The 20,288-nt window shown below is 38.9% G+C and overlaps 1 protein-coding gene across 5 annotated transcripts in view; it reads right to left on the bottom strand.

The window, feature by feature from the left end:
• Window positions 1-20,288, bottom strand: part of mtss1lb (MTSS I-BAR domain containing 2b) — a 135,333-nt gene that overhangs the window by 7,384 nt on the left and 107,661 nt on the right. Inside the window, exons 7-14 of one of the 5 annotated variants that reach the window (XM_041791072.1) lie at window positions 18,021-18,178; window positions 17,651-17,758; window positions 15,697-15,794; window positions 11,902-12,184; window positions 11,679-11,753; window positions 5,334-5,489; window positions 4,664-4,861; window positions 2,511-2,676 (exon numbers count right to left, since the gene is read on the bottom strand). In XM_041791072.1, the coding sequence (XP_041647006.1) occupies window positions 2,511-2,676; window positions 4,664-4,861; window positions 5,334-5,489; window positions 11,679-11,753; window positions 11,902-12,184; window positions 15,697-15,794; window positions 17,651-17,758; window positions 18,021-18,178 (1,242 nt within the window). The remainder of the gene's footprint in view (window positions 1-2,510; window positions 2,677-4,663; window positions 4,862-5,333; window positions 5,490-11,678; window positions 11,754-11,901; window positions 12,185-15,696; window positions 15,795-17,650; window positions 17,759-18,020; window positions 18,179-20,288) is intronic. The other 4 variants (XM_041791080.1, XM_041791090.1, XM_041791099.1 and 1 more) reach the window with 4 other exon arrangements.

Here is a 20,288-nt window from a genome sequence, read left to right as displayed (position 1 = left end):
TAAATCAGAACTGGACAACATTTCTTTATGCTTCTTCATGAGGACATTACATTTTTGTCTTTCCTATGACAGTAATAATTCTTGATGGTAGGATTTTTGAGATTGGTCTCAAATGTCCATCAAGTTCAAGAAATCTGCTTAAATTGGAGAATTTGCTGTTTAGATATTTTGGGTACACTTAACTTTGAAGGCTTTTTTTCACCTTTATTATGGAAATGTATTGTTTGTTATTGGAAATCTGGGAAATTGTTAGGGGATATTTTTTGGGAGTTTTTGGGTCTTTTCATAGAAATTTGGGATATTTCTTTGTAAATTTTGGGAACAAAATTGGGAATCTATTGGTAGGGAAAATTCTTTAAAATTAAAAAAAAAAAATCCTGGAAGATTTTTGAGAGAATTTGTAAGGATTTTTTTGAGGAAGGTAAGTACCTTCCTAATATTCTGTATATTTTTGGGAATTTGCAATTAAATTTTAGTGATTTTGCTTTGATATTTGGGGACTTTGCAGGTTTTTTTTGTTTGTTTGTTTTGTTTTGTTTTGTTTTGTTTTGTTTTGTTTTGTAATACAGTCCTTACATTTATATGTAAGAAAGTGGAATGGTACATTTTCACAAGATTATGCATAATCAATCATTCCAGCAGATCTTTGTGTACATAACTCCAAATTCCAGGCCTTTGTTGACATGCATTTTCTGGACTTTTTTTTTTTTTTTTTTTTTTTTGGCTACTCATAGGAGCCAAGAAAAGGGAACTATTTACATCCAGAGAGAAAGTGATAACAGCAGAAAAAAAGAAAATAAGTAATAATAATGAGAAGAAAAAGGAATAAATAATAATAACAGTCCAATCAAACAAGTGGCAGTTTTCTTCTTCCAATTTGCAAATGACAACAATTGTGTATTGATAGGAGGAGAAAAAAGACATAATCACTGAAAAATTGCTGAAACCTACGCTCCCTCACTGTGTAATGTTCACAAAATCAGGTCTCAGAGGCCTACCATATTGCACCCACTTTGCCCAATGCAATTTAAATTATTCCAGTTTTAAACTGACTGAAAAAGTAATCTTTTCCATCTTGTAAATCTCCGTTGTCACATCTGTCCAGTTGTTAATTGTAGGTTGGGGACTTTGCTTTAAAGTTTTCAGGAATTTTTTGTTGGAAATTTTTTGTTGTAATGATTAGCATTTTGGGGGCTTTGGGGGAAATTTTGGGGTGCTTTTTGTGGGATACTTTAAATATGTTTAAGAATCTTCCCAAAAATATGGGTAACGTTTTTGAATTTTTAGGGAATTTGTGTGGAATTGATATGAAAAATTTCCATGACATGCCTGTTTAGTACAAGGCTGATGTTTTAACTTATCTGGTCTTACTTACCCCAAATAAGAGAGTGAAACTAAAAATGCATTCCAAATAAAAGTTCAGGTCTCAGGAGGTTAAAAGAAGAGCAAAGAACCTCACTGAAAGTTTTTTATCTGGGAAAAATGTTTTTGCTCATCTCCCAACCAGCTTTTGCACGAGTTTGATTCACCAACTGGCTCCAGTGATACTAAGCAATAATAACTGGCCTATAATGAACGTGACAGACAGAATGTCAGTCAAATCGACCTCAGAAACTTTTTTAAAAGGTTCCTTCTGAAATACAGACTATATGATATCAATGGATGTATGAAATCGTCTATGAACTTCTGATAAGGATATACCAATCTCTTAAAAGATGTACCCAACTCATGTTAAAATTAGACGAGCCCTCTATTCTCGTGATTCTTGATGCCTGAGACATGTTACTCACACAAGCAGTCTGAAAGCCCTGACTTGTTCTCATGCACACCAAAATGAAAGGCAACTGATGACACAGCAATTACACAGAAATAACTCACCCAGTCTAAAACAGCCATAAGGCCTTCAACATTTAACAGTCTGATCCTTTATCCCTTGAATGAGGATACCACTAAAATCCAAGCATTGATTTTCAATTCTTCCCTATATTTTAGTCTTTCAGAATGTATATGGTGTTTGTATACTGGATACCGAGATTAATCGAGTTGTTCAAAGATTAATTTTTAGACAAACTGTTCCAAATAAAAAATGTCAGAATGTCACCTCAAAAACGTGATAACTTGTAATAGCATTATTATTTTAATAAATATATACATATAGTGACAGTTTGAGCTATGACGCAGACAATAAAATTCAATTTTAGTCCTCATATGTTCGTCTCTCAGCTTCTGTCAGGAAAACTGTCAGGTACAGCTGTGACTGCAGCGCCTTCAGCTTGAATGATTAAATGGATGAAACACATTGTTTGATGTAGTGGCACTTCACTCTTAAAAACAAGGTTCCTGCTGAAAGTCGAAGCTCTGCAGTGCTTGTAAATATCAGTACTCCAAGCATTCACAACTCTGACAATGAAAGTAAGATGAATTTGGCTTTAGGAGTATGATAAATGCATTCTCTTCTTAATGAGTGAGACTAAAAGCTGCAGTAGTCATAAAGTTTTAAGTTTGTTCACCTTGTGAGGGGATTGTGTCCTCGGAGCAGGACGGGGTAGTGGTCTCTGTGCTGTAGCCGCTCGAGTACTGCAGTGAGTCTCTGTTGCTCTTCTGCTGCTCCATACTGAGTCCTCTGGTCAGCACCATGGCCAGGTCAGTGGCAGCAGGAGAAACTTCGTCTCCATGCTGAGGACAGAGACAGAGAGAACACAACAGAGAGAGAGACACTATTTTAGAAAGATGTTACTGCAGGAACCTGCTTCAAAATTGAATTAGAATCAACAGAAATATTAACAAAGGTGGTTTGACCATCATTTCGTAGGCAAAGGTATGCAATTACCTGAGTCTTTGTGCACCAAGGGGCCTCAAGGTAAAGGTCTGCATCAAGGTATAGCTCTAGACTTACTTTCAGTGATTAAGAATAACATCTTAAATGTAAATAATTGGCCAAGAGTAAATTAAACAGCCTCAAATAGAATTTATATTATCCAAAAAGTCCCCGGGGATGACCCTTGGCCCAAACAGCAAGGTCCATGCATGACTCCCCAAAAAGCCCTAAATCTAAGGCACACTTACACTTTTGCTTTAAAAAAGCAGGCAGAACTCTACTGGTTGAAAAAGGAGCCTTGCGATATATTTTGGGCAAATCGATTCAAATTGCCTATAATTTTGACAATTTTTTATTTGTTTTTGCCAAAGGTGGAGCAAAAGGGTGGCCCACAGGGCTTAAAGCCTGTAATGCTGGTAAAATGTTGCTGTTGAGTGTTAACATAGAAAAAATGTTTTTAATTAACACATGAACCCTGCTGATCAAAACCTTGGATTTTAATTCTTAAAGCCAAACTGAAAAAAAATCAACATTTTTAACTTCTTTCCTCACTGCGTTATAAAAATATACCATATGGACCTCATTATTTCAATGCCTGACCAATTCATCAGCAGGGACGGTAATGACATTGTTTATAAATACATTAACCTAAATATAGAGTTGAACCCCCTGTTGCAGCTATAACAGCTACTCTTCTTGGAAGGCTTTCCACAAGATTTTGGAGTGTTTCTGTGGGAATTTGTGCCCATTCATTCTGGAGAGCATTTATGAGGTCAGGCAGTGATGTTGGACAAGAAGGACTCTCCTTTCCTGTGCAGGCCAGTCAAGTTCTTCAATACAAAACTCATCAAACCATGTCTTTATAGAGCTCACTTTGTGCTCTGGGGAACAGTCATATTGGAATTAAAAAGGGCATTCCCAAAACGGTTGCCACAAAGTTGTGAGTCTAGCATTAAACAAAATGTCTTGGTATGTTGAAGCATTAAGATTGCCTTCACTGGAGATAGGAGGCTTAGCCCAAACTCTGAAAAGCAGCCCAATACCATTACCCCTGCTCCACCAAACTTCACCTTTTGCTACAGTGCAGTCAGGCAGGTAACGTTTTCCCAGCATCCACGAAACCCAGACTCACCCATTCGACTGCCAAACAGAGAACGTGACTTTCCACTCTCCACAGTCCAGTGTTGGTGTGCTTTACACCACTCCATCTGACACTTTGCATTGGACTTAGTGATTTGAGGCTTGCATGCAGCTGCTCAGCCCATTCCATGCAGCTCCTGCTGCAGCTCTTTGATTTTACATGGTCTCCTGCTTCATGGCTGAGTTGCTGTTGTTCCTAAATGCTTCCACTTTCTAATAATATCACTTACAGTTGACTGTGGAATATGCAGCAGGAATGAAATTTCACAAACCATCCTATTGCAAAGGGGGCATCCATCACAATACCATAGTTGGATGCCCTGAACTCTTCAGAAAGACCTATTTTATGTCAGAAATGTTTTCAAATGGAGACTGTGTGGCTAGGTGCTTGATATTAAACACCTGTGGCAATGGGTCTGATTAAAACACCTAAATTCAGTAATTAACCAGTGTGGACAAATACTTTTGTCCATATAGAGTACTTTAACATAGCATAAAATATTAAGGTATTAAAAAGCTGTTGTAGTGGATTGACAACAGGTGTCACAGAAAAAAAAAATCTGAGACAAATCCTTCAAAATAAAAGCATTTCAGGCTATTTGCTACATATTTGTTTCCTAAATCTACTGAAAATGGCTTTGCAACCCACTTTTGGGTCCGTAACCAGTTGAGAACCAAGGTCTAGTCAGGATCATCCAGCGTTACCTTGGCGGCAATGTTAGCCGGAGTCATCCTGGATCTCTGCGGGTCCTCGGGGTGCGACGACGATGATGATGCAACGGCGTATCCCTGTGCGCTTGGTGACCCTTCGCTCTCTCTCAATCTGTCCATAGGCTCCTTTCTCCTCTGAACCGCTGCTGCTGCCGCCGCTGGCTGCTCATACTGACCTGCTTTGGACCAATCCTGAGGAGGTGAGGCACATTAGTAAATAAAAGGTAGTAGAAAGCATTAGCACATGGGACTCGTCCGCTATCCAGCAGTTTGAAGCCCTTCATCTGAGTGCAGAGAGAGGGGGCCTTAGGTTTTTGTGTGCGTGGAAGTCTGTGAATGCGTGGGTGTCAGTGGGCAGGCGCCTTTTTGATTGTTTGATTGTGTTTCTGTTGATGAGTCTGATGGTTAGCTCTTCACACCCTGCTTAGTTTTGGCCAATCTCCAGACAGCAGATTGGAAAACCAGTGAAAGACACAGGGGAGGCCGAAAAATAAAAATGCATGCACACACAGCAAGTGGGAATGATCGTCCAAAGGAAGCAAAGCAATGTGGTGATGAATGAGTAAAGTGTGGTTATAAAATCATAAGAAAATGAAGCTTATGTGTTAACGGAAACAGCAGACAAAGGTGCAACCGAAGAAATGGCAGCAGATGGAGAACAAACCTTCCAGATAGGAACCTTTGATGTGGGAGAGGAGGAGCTGGATCCAGGGGGGCGGTTATAGGGTGGGGACGCAGGAACAGGAAGAATGACAGAGAGAGGCCTGGTGGAGCCAGAGTGAGAGAGAGCGGGGCGGAAGGTAGCGAAGGACGTGCCAAACTGCAGGATGAGAGACACAGTCAGGTCATCAGAGGAGGAAAACAACAGAGATTCACAGCAAGAGAGAGAAACAGAGGAGCAAGAGCCAACTGTGGAGAGAGGGGCCCCCGGGCCAAACACAAGAGAGACAAAGCAACAGAGTTATTATCACAACTAAAACACACACAACAAGTTCACAGGGTGACAGAGAGGAGCAGGAGCAGATCTGACTGTTAAAAAGTTTTAAAGTCTAAATTAGTGACTGCTAGAGGAGCATCAAATGAGTCTACTACACGTAAGCACTCTAAGAGCTAAGCCAGAGATGCCTAGAAAGACGAACATTTCACTGCTGCTTCATGTGTTTGTGTTAGCAATGTCATGAGACGAGTCAAAGAAGCCCCAAGCTTGAATTTACAATTAAGATAAATCTGATTTGACAGCTGCTGCTGTAGGGAACTAACTCTGCTTCACTGCAGCACGCAGCAACCAGAGGTATGTTTTTTTTTTTTTTTTTTTACACTTGTCTCTAATCAGGAATGGACCATGTAGTTTGAATGCAGGAGAATTTAGTAATATGATATATAAATATTTTTTTAACTAACCCTATTTATAGCCTAGTTTAGCCTGTTAATGGCTTTTTTTATTATGTCTTAGCATTGAGCTAACAAACTCAGATGTAGGTCTGAGTACATCCCTAAGCGTTGTTAGATTTTCTTCAAACAACTTCCTTTATATTCCACATATCTTTAATTTGCTGTTATTCGATTATTTATTTTCTATTTTTTCCGTCACCCTGAATTTTCACTGCCCCTCACTTACTAAGAGTCTTAGAGAAGTGCTTTTCTCTTTTTTTGTAATGAAACATTGCACATTTAACTCATCTTGCATTTACAAAAAAAGAGGATCTCAGTCTTGACGTCATTTTCCTCATTCCAGGTTTATCTTAGACAGTCTAACTCCAGACCACGGCTCTCAGACACCTGACTCTGCCAAGAAGATCTGGCTGCAGACCAGTGTGAATTTTGGCAGCTATTTTTAATTTTAGTCTTAGTCTTTAGACAAAATGTCTTTTAGTTTTAGTCTAGTTTTAGTCAACAAAAACTCAAAAACATTTCAGTCTAGTTTAGTCCATAAAAAATCCTCACATTTTAGACTTTACTTTAGTCCAAGCATTTATTTTCTTGCCTAAATCTGGTACTAAATCATGGAAGTGTGTTCTATGCACTCTTCCAAACCTGGGGTCCCTGCTTTCTGCAGCTGAGTGACAAAAGAGATACAGCTGCATTGTTTTTTGACAGATTTACCACCAGTAGAGAAATATCATGGATTTAGAATGTCCGACAAAAACTACTTTAACTTTTAATCTAGTTTTAGTCATGTTGACAACAACTAAACTTACTTGTTGTCAGTTTTAGTCATCAAAGATCTTTTTTTTTTCTTCTTAGTCTAATTTTTATCATGGGAAAAAAAGGCTGTTGACGAATAGTTTTAGTTGCCAAATTAACACTGCTGCAGACCACTACAGAGAGGTGTTTTGGGCTCATCTGTTGCAGATCTCTACAATGCGGTGACCTCGACTGTGAGGTGGGAAGTGAAGTACATTTCCCAAGCCAGAACAAGAATGACATACTGAATGATGTGTATTTTACTTGCTGTCAAAGGTTGTGGTAGGTGGCGATTTTTTTTAAGAACAGCAGAATTTTATGAATAAAAATATACAATTTACCGAGGGGGACAATTTTTAATGTAACACACAACAAACTGAGGAAAACCCAAAGAAGGTTAGGGTTATGCACCTGAACCCTTAAGGTTGGAGTTGGGGGTAGGGGGATAAAATTAAAAATAAAACACCAACTAACATGCAAACTGATGAAAACCCCAACAAAGATAAGTATGTCAGTTTCAGCCCCTGGATGAGGTCACCTCATTGCAGAGGTCTGCAACAGTTGAGCCCTGGTTAGGATTAGGGTAGCAGTAGAGGTGGGAGAAAAAAATTGATTCTTAGATGCATCGTGATGTGGAGGTGTAAGAGTCTGACTCGATTTATAAATGTCCAATAATCGATAATTGATAATAATTTAAATATTTAATACTGTGGATTTGCAGGGACAAAAATGTGGAACCCTGACTTGCAGAGCGTAACAGCAAGATTTAAGTTACCAGTTGTTTATCTGTGAAAAAGGACATTTTTTTATGTTTGTAATTTCAGTTATGTTACAAGGAAAGGATGCTGCTACCTTTGGTTCACTGCAACTGTAAATGTCCAGTTTACACACATCTGTCATTAGAGGATAGTGGAAATCTAATTTATCTCTTTATTTCTAAACACAAATGTAATGTTTTATTATGTTTGACACAGTGAGAACAACAGAAATTGCATCAAAATGCATCAGTAGTCTATAATGAATCGAATCGTAGCCCTATGAATTGTAATTGAATCAAATCGTGAGGTGCCTAAAGATTCCCACCTCTAGGTAACAGTAGGGTGGGTTAGGGACAGCCTGAACAACAGAAAAACTTATATTAAGCACAAATTTGAAGACTTTTATACTGAAAGATACTAATCTGACCTGCAAGAACTAATTGCAAAAAGTTAATATGAGAAAGGGAAAAAAAGCTCTCTGGAACTGAAAATACCTACAAAATTACATAAATTTCTCCCTGACAGAGGTGATGTCTCACAGTAGTGGTCTGCAGGAGGAGGGATCTGAGAGCGGCGGTCGACAGCCAGACCCCTCTCGATTCATCAGATAAACATAAATTTACCCATGCATTTGATAAAACAGCAAACAGAGTGTGAAGAACTGGTCTGTGAAAATGAGAGTTTAAAAGTGCAAGTGTGGATTCTGTGTGTTGATGTCAGATGGAGTTGCATTTATTCTGTTTTGAGCCTGCAGGAATAAGTGAACATTGGAATATATAATTTTACGTTTTCTTCTAAAGAAAGAGGCATTTAGATCAGATTTTCCAGCTTCTTGTCCCAAAAAGTTTTTAAATGGCTGCAGAAATGAAACCAGGAACAAGACTAGTGGATACACTGCTCTCTGTAACATAGAGCTTTTGTCCACTGTCTACTTTTCTTTGCATTAGCACCGCTTATTTTTAATACTAAACCAATGTATTTAGTGATATCAGCACTCCTGAGCACAAAAACACTATTGGCATCAGTTTGTATGTTGTCTCTGGATCCACAGCACTTAACTTTGGAAAAATACAAACTTCTGGAATACAGCTGCATGCATGGGTGTCACTTCTCTGTCACTGACTAATCCAAATCAAGAAACAGGATTTCTGATATCGGCTTTGGAAGTTCAGAATGCCTAGGAAGCACTGGGTAAACTTATTTTTTCATAAATACAGGTTTACAGCTGCTGCTAATTCCAGGACAGGATTACTCTTCACAACTATCTTATTTTCTTAGTGATGGTATAAAGGGAAATATTTAGAGCAATGGACCATTTAAGGATGACCTTATGCATCATACAAAGGAGAGTGGGAATTAATAATATAACCTCGCAGCCAAAAATGCTAATTAGACTTGCTCTGAAACCATGGTTGTTGACGCTGCCAGCTAAAAAAGTGATGACTGTGGACACAGTCTTTCAGAGGCCTTTCCGCCACCAAAGTCTGCTGACTGGGACTGTAGTTGTTGTTTTCTTAAAACTGAAGTTAGTTTGCTAGTGTCTCAACTTTGCCTTTCTGATGTCAGACTTTCAAACTTTGATGAACTTAAATAAAAAAGATAACCAGACATAAACCAACAGTTCTGACGTACTAAAGCTGCAGAACTCTGTCTGATTGTTTTGCATTAGCCGTATGGTTGGCATGGAAGTTATAATCAAGAAGTCTGTTACTTCATTGTATGCAGGGCATGCAGTCTCTTTAGATAATGTAAGTCTCTCAAATTGATGATAAATCACACACTTATTGCTGTCTGCTAGCTTTAAAGGGTATTCATCACCTGAAGAAGAAGGCAGTCTTATATGCAAGCTGTTGTTGATGATAAACGCTGTTTAAAATCCAACATGAATATTTACATTGTCTCACGAGTATCATTGCAAATGTAATTTCTCTCTGCAAACAGATGTGCAAGGAAGTCAATGACTGCAAACTGTGAGAGAGAGCTGCCGAAAACATGAATAATAGAAGAAGCATGTGCAATGTGCAACTACAAAAACTGGGGAAGAGTCATGATTAAGAGTCAGCTCGGCACTGCAAACACTGGGGACTCTGGTGTAGCTCACGTCAGTAGACCAGATAAAAATAACTATCAGCTCCATGATCTGTAAGCTGGGACTGAACAAACTGACAGCAGGTATGTTGTTGATGACATGCTTCCCATTTCAACTATCGAAGCTGTTGTCTTCAGGGAGTCATAGCAAAATACTCACATAATAATGATGGCTAGTTTACATGAACTTAAATGTTTTCCTTTCATTCTGCCATAGCCACACTATATAAAGTATACATTAATATAAGAAACCAAGCTAAAGGAGGTACACTTCCTGGTGTCTCTAGTTACTATTATCAAGCAGCAACTTGGAAACTCATTTACTATTTGATGGTTCAGACTTGATTGCTCTACCCTCCCCTTTCCCAAGCTGCTCTGCTTTCACATTAGAAACATTCTGTGCCCAAGTACACTTGTAAATTGTCTTTAAAAAGTATTTACTCCCTTGAATGTTCTACCCTCTTACTAATTTCATAAATCAATCATGGTCAATATAATTTGGCTTCTTAACAACAACAACAAAAAAAGAACTCTTTAATGACAAAGTGTAAACAGATTTCTAAAAGGTAATGTCAATCAAATACAGATATGTATTGTAAAATAAGCAACTGCATAAATATTCACCCTTCTCTGGTTAAGCTCTGTCAGGTTGCACAGAGATCAGATCAAGTCCAGCTGCAAATTCTCTATTGGATTGAGGTCTGGGCTTTGACTCGGCCACTCAGGAACATTCAACTTGTTGTCTTTAAACCATTTCTGTGTAGCTTTCGCTGTATGCTTCGTTGTCATGCTCTAGAATCAATCATCTCCCAAGCCATAGTTCTCTTGCAGACTGAATTAGATTGTCCACCTGTATTTTACCCTTTACCGTTACAAGCAGTCTAGGGCCAGGTGTCAAGAAGCATCCCCACAGCATGATGCTGCCAGTGTGTTCATGGTGAGATGCAGTGTTTGTTGTCTGCCAAACATAGCCTCTTGTTTGATGGTCTAAAAGCACCATTTTGGAATCCCCTGCATGCTTTTTGGTGAACTCTGGTTCAAATTTGATTTGAGTTTTTTTCAGCAGTGGCTTTCTTATTTCCACTCTCACATTAAGCTTTGATTGGTAAGACAACAGTTGTTTAATGCAGAGTCTCTCCCATCTCAGCTGCTGAGGCTTGCAACAGCATCAGGGTAGTCATAGGTGTCTTGTTGGCTTCTCTCGTTTGCCTCCTTCTTGCTCACTCACTTGTGAGGATGACCTGATCTAGGCTGTTTGGCACATGTGCCATATTCCTTCCATTTTTGATGATGGATTTAACTTATCTATGGGACTATGTGGGCTGTTTAATATATGACTTACATTTCTCCATAACATTTTCTCTGAGTTGCTTGGGGTGTTCTTTTGTCTTCGTGGTGCAATGGTAGCCAGGAATACTGACAAGCGAGTGACTGGACCTTCCAGACACAGGTGTCTTTATACTGCAATCACTTGAGACACATTCATTGCACTCAGCTGATCACAGTTTCACTAATCATGAGACTCTGTTGAATTAGGTCAGTCACTTTAAAGAGGGTTATTATTCATACAGTCCTTACCGTACATATTTCTGCTTAATTTAGATTACGTTGTAATCTACGAAGTACGAAGTCTGTTTTCACTTTGACATTAAAGAGGTTTTTTTTTTTCTTTTCAGATAAGACAGATTATATCGACTACAGCTGATTTATAAAATCAATAAAAGGGTAAGACATTAAAGGGGGCAAATACTTTCATAGTCTGTAAAGTTTGAGAACTCTTGTTCAAAGATGTAATGCTGAAGTAAAAGCTTCACTGCTATGAGATTTTAATGACATTCGTGGTCTCTGCTATGAGATAAGAAATGTTAAGCTTTACTTGTAACAAAATACCTCATATGATATGATGCTCAAGTTTATTTATTGCCTTCTAGTTCAACTTTGAAAGACTTGACATAGACTCCATATTGCCAGGTACTTACAGTGGTGGGAGAGCTGCATTCACTGACTGACTGGCACGTTTCTGAGGCCTCTGATGATGCTGAGCTGGAGGATTTCTATGGCAGGGAAACAGAGAAGAAGAAAAAGCATTTCCTTATTTCATCATGAGTCCATATGTCTGTTTGAGCATCATGCTACAAGCTTAAATTAACACAAGAATGGGACGTAATGCCAGAGGATTTATTAGTTAATCTGTATTCATACCTGGCTAGTGATGTCTGAGGGCATGGGTGAGGGCGGCTTGGAGTAGATATTTGCATCCTGCGACACAAAGCCTGAATCGTGGGAGGAGACGCTGCTGAGGCGGTGGGCAGCGATGCCCCCCGGTGGCAGATTCTGGTGCGGCAGGCTGCTGCGGTAGCGAACGGAGGAGGAGGATGAGGTGGGTGAGTGGGGCTGAGAGCCCCCACCACCACCACCACCAAAACCAACACTACCGCCTCCCCCTGAGGAGCGGGAGGCGCTACTGTGGGCGCTGTTGACGCTGCTGCAGGAGGGGAGGGGTGAAGGAAAGGCAAAAGTGCAAAGGAGGAGGGGGTAATGGAGGGGTGAGAGGAGGATGAGGGTGATGGTTGCAAATGTGGAGTAAGGACAGGTTTTTGGGAGAAAGAATGCAATTTTAGGGAAGGTTTTAGGACCAGATTTTGTCAGGAATAGGATGTTGGTCATTAGAGATGATTGACGTGAGGATGCATTGGATGGTTTATATGATTAGTTGTGCAATGGGATAAAGTTTTGAAGTAGTTCACAGAAAGTTTTTTGGTTCATCCAGTTAGAGAAAACCCCATAATGTGATGTGACAGTCACAGTTAAAAGCGTTAAAGAGACCAAGAGATGAAAAGAAATCCAGGTAAGTACATAAACACCCCGCAGGAGAGAAAGAGGGCGAGCACACAAGTTACAAAACACAAGATAAGACAAGTGAAGGAAGAGACGAGCACAGAGGAGGATGGGTGTGTGTGGTGAGGGTAAAAAACAGGGGGAGAGGTGGGGGAGGAGGGGGGGTAGACAAAGAGTGTGTAAGCTTATGAGAATCCACTGCACACATTCACCCACAGTAAACACAGCAGGCAGGATGTGAACTTGCATGCTTTGAGCTTCGCTTTGAGGGTGACACATGCAAACACTGACAGAGACTGTTTCACTCACAGGCAGTGATTTCCCGTTCAGCCCTAATTAATGGTACAATATTCATGATGCAACCCTAAATCTTCACTTAGCATTTAGACATCTACAGAAACTTATGCCAAACTTGAAACTAGTAAACTGGTATAAGTACCATCACTGGTAATATTTCTGCCATGGATTGGGTTTTTGCAACACCATCATCACCAGTTTAAAAGCAGTATTGTTTTGTAGTGCACACATGAGGCATAACCAATGCTTCAAGAGTCCAGTCATCAATATGTTTTGCTCTGAGCAGCCAGGTAACTGACCAAACATCACCAGTTTGTTTTAGTTTAGCACAGCAGACAGGAAAAACATGTTCTTTCCTCTCCAAGTTTAATCTTTGTAATAACAGCAACATACAGCGAGTGTGCTCACTTTGCAAAGCGTCTCTGTCAACCTGGCTGGGGCTTTAACACAAGCTGTGAGACAGAATGGATCAACTAGATCTGTCTTAAGCTCAGCGCTGCTGTAATTTATATAATAGGTTATTTGCTATCACGTAATTCTGATGACCCAGGAATGTCCTCAAGGGGTCAGGAAGTGGGGCATAGCAGCTAGGAATGAGAACGGAGGAAAGTTTTAAAATCTCTGAATGGACCTGTGTGTTGCAGTTTTCTTCAGAAGTTTTACATACATTGTGTTTGATCCCTATTCTTCACTAAAAAGTTTTTTTTTTCACAGTTTAACCAAGTTACCTGGCGTGGAGGCAAGGTTATTTTAGTTAACTAAAATAAACTAAATAACTAAAACTAAAATGTTAAGTAACTGTAGTTAACTGAACCTAAAGAAAAACTAAGCTTTACATATAAAACGAAAACTAACTAAAACTGTCCTTTGCACCAACAAAACTAACTAAAATGAAATAGAATTAGGGATAAAATCTCCTTAGTTTTAGTCTTTAACACTAGCATACTGACTGACATAAACACCCAAGCCTAGAGAGATTAAAATCACCTGATTTGATTAAAGACAACTTCACACACAGGTAATTTTAGGTCTTGAGCTGTATACAAACATTAAAATCAAACAATTCAGGGAAAAAGTGAGGAGAACTTTTGGGTTTTGCCCCAGACAGGTATCCCACATTGCTGACGAAACTAAACCTAATAAAAACTAAACTTAAAAAAAAAAAAAAAAAAAAACAGCAGAAAATCTATTTACAACTTAACTGAAAGTTACAACAAAATGTGAAAACAAAATAAAAACCAAAACCAATGAAAAATCCAAAAGTATTATAACCTTGCATAAAGTGATCAATACCACAATTTACTCAGTCCTGCAGACGTCGTAGCTTTGTCTAGCCTGATGCAGGGAGACTAAAGTCTTGAGGAGTCTTGCACTATGCTTAGGGGGCGAGCTGAGCCCCTTTAACACGTAAAATTCCACATTTGTCACAAACCTGCTTTTATTTGAAACAGTGGCATACTTTCAAACGAATAAACTTTGCAGGGGAAGTGACCTAGTAAGGATGTGCGGTCAACGAACAAGCCTGTGCTACAAAATTGCTCTTTAATGTGAGGCACAGCTAGCTCCCATTTGAGTGCCAGTTTCCTTTCCTCCATCCTTTGTCAATATCTAATCCACATTTTTTTTAAAAATGGAATGAGGAGTTGTTTTGAAGCCATACAACCAGCTCTAATGAGCTGAGCTGAATAATCTGGATCTCTTAAAGACACTGATTTCGCATCACAATGAGTGAGGCTGGATTGACATCAGCAGGTTAAATCACAGTGGTATGTGCTAAACTGTGATAAACTGTACTGAACTACACCACACACCAATGCTGTGTGACACCGCTCATCCAGGCATCAGGTGAAGGCTCTTTTAATTCCTCCTCTCAATGAGTTTTAAAAAACTGCAAAAAAAAAAACAGTGGCTTAAGAATAAAGAATGCTTTTCTTTTAACACTTTAGATGCCCGGCAATATGCAAATGGCTCAAAACATGACCTTTTTATCAGCGTCTCTCTAAGTGGAAGTCCTCGTTCTCCCAAAGGAAGTTCTCTGCTACTGTCCTCCATCATTGCAAATAATCTTTAGTTGTCTTAAGAACTGTTCAAAGGTATGTTTTAACTAATAACTCGCTTCTTTAAGTCTATGATGATTTTAAAAAGTGGGCTGTGACTTTAAATGGGGCCTGAGAGGCAGCTGTAAACATAGTTGCTATATAAACTCACCAGCACCTCTGCTAAGCTCAGGTGAATCAGTGATAATTGTGTCAGTTCTTCACAATAAAAGTCCATAATTGTTTTATTTAGCTAGTTATTGTACACACTGATTATGATTTTTAATTCAGACCATTTGGAAGCAAACTAAGCTAACAATGATTTCCCATAGCAATATAAAATGGCATCCCCTGCCACCAGCCTTAGTTAGCTGTGTTTTATACTGCATGCATGTATGTTCTGAAGCAGAGGACAGATGCCTAAGCTTTCAGCTGCAAAAAGATTTTAGAAAATTTTAGGCACAGGCACTCCTCTGAAGATTTCAGGAGTGACCATGGGACAACAGCTTTACATTGACTCTGTATTTTACAGCTAAAGAAAGCAGACATTTTGTATTCACTTCTTTGTTTATGACAAATTTCAAAAGTGGACTGTTTCATCTGAAAAGAGTTGTCCTGCATCACGTCTTATCTCTCCCTCTAAAACTCCATCCATTTCAAACTGAAGATGACAGGAACAGCAATGATGGGCAGACAGACACGTGTGTATACAGTCACAGTGAAACATGGACACCAGAGAAAGCTCCTCTTTCTTCTTCTCGAACACTTTACAACACCAGCTGTTGTTTATTTTTGCATGTACAAGTGTGTGTTTGTGTGATTGTACCTGCACATGCTGCTCTTACGAGATCCAGAGCTGCTGGGGGAAGAAGGAGGCGTCTGATAGGACCAGCTGTAATCTGAGCCCTTCAGGTCCTTTATCACCTGAGAGACAGAAACAGAAATAGTGAACCTTAGTGCTGTGTTATTTATTTATTGACTGATTGATTTATGCTCTGCATGTCGTGGGCGGTGGTGGAAAAAATATGACGGTTAAGTAAAAGTCCATCTTTCAACAGAAGAGGAAGTGTGAATTGAGGCAAGGATTTTGTTCAATAAAAACCTGCAGCCCATAAGATTTTTAATTTTAATTTTAATTTTAATTTAACCTTTATTTAACCCAATTTATTCACTAAACAGCACAGCAACCTTTTTTATGGGTTTCCCATGATAAAGGAGAAATAAACAGGTCAGTGTACTGTTTAGAAAATATAATTTAAGCAGTGCTGATCTTAATGAATGGAGTCCTTAATTCAAAAAAAGAAGTAAACTGTAGAAGTGGGCGGAGTTAAGCAGCGTTTCTGGTCTTTCAACAACGTGGAAATTCCTGGTGGGGCCACAGCGTAATGAGGATGGGGGGAGTGGAGGTCTGCATTATGGGGTGAGCTGATTGAACTCAAGTAATAGCAGAAATAACTACAATGGCAGTCTGAGGCGGCAGACCCACACCTGAGCAGCGCCACCGAGGAACTCACGCTCCCATTGATTACTATGGTGTTCAAAATATCGAAATCAGAGAAAAACTAAACAGGTGCGCGGATCATCACCAAAATCTAACCGATTCATCCCTGTCACCATCCCAATATTCCCTGAAAGTTTGGTGAAGATTCAACTTTCCGTTCTCGAGTTATCTTGAACACATACAAACAAACAAAGATGCGGAACCCTTTACATAAACCCCTGCTGATAACATCATGGTCCATCACAATAAACAGCACAAAACATAAAATATATACAGCAAAAGAAGAGCATCCAGTAGCAGAAATCTGTATATGTAGCAGTCTATGGATCAATTAAAAATATACACAAAAAATTTTTTTAATCAGTTTAGGCCAGTGCTGATTTTGTCAACTAAAACAAAGACTAAAATGTTCATCAATGGCTTTTTTTCCATGGGAAAGATTAAACTAAAACTAGCCAAAAATACATCTTTGATGACTTAAACTGAAAAAAGGAAGTTTATGTCTCATCAAGATAATAAAAACTAGATTAAATTGTAATTTAGTTTTTCTTCTGACATTCAAAATCCATGATATTTCTCCACCTTGGGTAAATCTGTCAAAATACAATGCATCTGTGACTACTGCCTTCCCGCCACAGTGATCTTTGATCCGATACAACAACTGCTAACTGCTTTAGCATGGATAGCATTTGTAGGGACAGAGCTCCTATTTCAAACTAGAAAATAGGGATGAAGTTGTCCTGAGGCTGCTCAATATGTGCACGTTTAAAGGATATATTGTGTGACAATACTGAGCGAAGGGATGTGGACATTAACCTGCAAAGAGAATCAAAGGCCAACGTGCTAGCACTGCTAACATTAAACCCCCTAGTCGGAACCAACAGGTAGATGCTGGGGTGGAGGTGGGTTGAAAGTGAGAGCACTGTGCTGATCCAGGGCAGAGCAGAGGAAGAGACCTGAAATCTCGCAGCTTAAATTGACCACTAAAAGATGGGAGTATGTGAGTCATGTGATTTGGTTAAGATGCATGTCAGGTGTGAATCATTGGGCTCGAGATTACTTACTGAACTAACTCGCAAGCTTCGTTACATTTTGTGCTTAAATAGACAAAGATTTATACAGCAAGTAGTATCACTAATAGAGACATTTCAGTGCAAAAGTCTTACAAACTGTACCTTTAAATTCCTCAAATCTGCACTCAAGTGTGGCACTACTACAAATGTTCTAGGCTGCATTGCACTACTCCTTGTGTATGTGTGTGTGTGTGTTCGGGTTTTACCTGTTCACTAGCTGGGGGCAGTTTGTGTGGATCAGTTGTAAGCACAGTGAGGTCGTCGATGATGGCCTGAAGGTGAGTGATCTCTCCCAGCATGGCGATCTCTCCATTCTGAATTTAAAAAAGGCAGTCAAATACTTTTATCAATAGCTCTGTCTTTTCATATTTTTTCTCCTTTTATTTCATAAAATCCAAACAGTTAATATGTTTATTTCAGGACAATGTTGAGGACATTTACTTTTCCTAACGCACTCATCAGACATGCCATGCATATTTTACTCTATGGAGATTTGGATTATTTCCTCTCTTGGCCCTGTCTGTACATTCATGCCTCTCCACACTCTGCCAACACCACCCGTCTCCCTCTCCTCACCACTACAGGCTGCAGGAAGCCAATGAAGGTGCAGAAGCGTCCCCTCTCCTCCACCAGGGCTCGGCGCACAGCCTGCTTCTCTGTCTCCTCCATCAGCAGGCACATGTCGGTCACATCCTGCATGGCACTGTCCAGCTGAGGCTGCAAGTCCCCTCGGCCTGAGGTGGACAGGGTACAAGGGTGGTCAGAGTAAAAACATTTGAGATAAAGGGGAGTGGTGAAGTTCTGAGGCGAAGACGGAGAGATTAAAGAGAGAGGATGGACCGGGGGAAAGTGGGAAAGCATGGTGGAGACGAAGGAAGTTAATGCAAACTCTAACATCTCCTCCTGTTTTGATTCTTATTTTACATCCTTCCAAACTTTTTAAAAATAATTTTCCAGGCTTGCTCCTGTCCACAGAGCCCCAGGCTGATGGATTCCTCAGAAAGCGTCTGCAAATTAATGCCAGGAAGATGTTAACTACTCCTACTTCAGAATAATTGCACTGATATCATTTTAAATACTGTATCATTTTTTTTTATCAGTGTTATCAACATGTATCCTTCTGATGTCATTTTTCTTCATGGTCTTAATTCTTTGTTTTTTTGGCTGCATACAACATCTTTCTATCAATATAGAATGTATGCTTTAGTCCAGCACAAATGGAGAAACATTAGCATTCATTTGGTGTTATACTGGCTGCAAATGAATCTGCAGAGGTTTAATAATGTATGAAATGAAAGTAGACCAAAATAGTAAAGTCTCAGGCTTAAAAAAAAGTGGTTTAAATGCATTATAACACTCAGGCTAAGGAGAACTAACATCAATAATTCTGACTGCAACTGTCTTTATGTGCAACCTCTTTCAACTCTGCATATTTGATACACTAATAACTTAAATATATTTATAAAGGAAGCATTAATAATATATAAGTGAACACTTTGAGATAAAGATATGAATTGCATGTTGTAGTCAGTCTAGAGTATAAGTCAGTTCCCTTTAAAGGACATTCATTTGTGTTTTACTGCTTGTTTTTTGAGGACAAAGCCCAATCATTTCTCATTTTTTACAGCTCCACATTTATGATGACCAGTACCAGAGGCATTAGGTTTTCCAGTTGTCCATCCAGGCTCTTTCTGCGAAGGGGAAATCTCAAGAACACCCTAAGGCTGGGATGTCAGACTTAACCCCAGCAGGGGCCAAATTCAGGATTTGGGTCTAACCTGAAGGCCTAACTGGGTCAAATTTTCCCATAAACTGTCATCCTCATCTTATAATTATGAGATTTTTTTTTTAAACTTAAAAGATAAAATCAAGATTTTTAAAGTACTAGATAAAATTCAAAATAATGAATTTAAAAGGGTCACAATTTGAGATAAAATTAAAAAACAAGTTTAAAAGGTCATAATATGAGATAATATTCACAATTTTAAATTCAAAATGTCAAAATATTAGATAAAATTATAAAATCATTAGTTTAAAAAGTCAAAATTTGAGATACAATTAAAAATCATGAGTTTAAAATGTCAAAATATGAGATAAAATTCAAAATTATGAGTTAAAGGGTCAAAAGATGAAATTAAAAATCTAACAATTTGAATCAAAAAGGTCAGTGTTATATTTAGGAGATGAAAAGGTCAAGATATGACAAAAAATCTAAATCAAGAGTTTAGAAGGTGAAAATATGAGATAAAATTCAAAATACTAAGTTTTTAATGTTAAAATATGAGATAAGATTAAAAAATAGGGGTCAAAGGTCACTGTGGTGTCAAATCCTCTGCATACAATAACTTAAGAATTCACTGATGGATGTTTTTTGCAAAATTTGGCAGAAACTTATTTTGGACTTAAGGGTGAACTGATTCCATTTTGGAGGTCAAAGGTCATAGTGAAGCTGTGGCTATCTTGTACCATATCGTAGCTTCTTATGAGCTACACTGTCTTTATGCATATAAGCTAAAAAAAGACAGTTAAGTCTTTTCTTAAGTTGCCCTTGAGTAATATAAAAATAAAGATAAATATAAGAGAACACCAAAATAATGAGCAAGAAGGCTTATGACAACTTGGTGGTGTTTTACTGCCCTTATGGCCTACATGTATTTAGAAAGGGTGACTAAAGTGTCGACAACCTCCCCTCCATGTCAGTGCGCTCAAACCTAAAAATAATGACTGCACAAAACCAGAAAAAGACAAATGTGAGAGTGTCTAAAAGCTCCAGTGTGGGCTGTATGATTGGCCCCCAACCTGGGGTCCAAGAGGGGGCCATTTCTCAAGGGAATAATGTTGGGA

Source organism: Cheilinus undulatus, linkage group 1, assembly GCF_018320785.1.
Source record: "Cheilinus undulatus linkage group 1, ASM1832078v1, whole genome shotgun sequence".
Lineage (NCBI taxonomy): Eukaryota > Metazoa > Chordata > Actinopteri > Labriformes > Labridae > Cheilinus > Cheilinus undulatus.
Note: the sequence above shows the minus strand (reverse complement) of the source record. Positions and strands in the feature narration are given on the sequence as shown.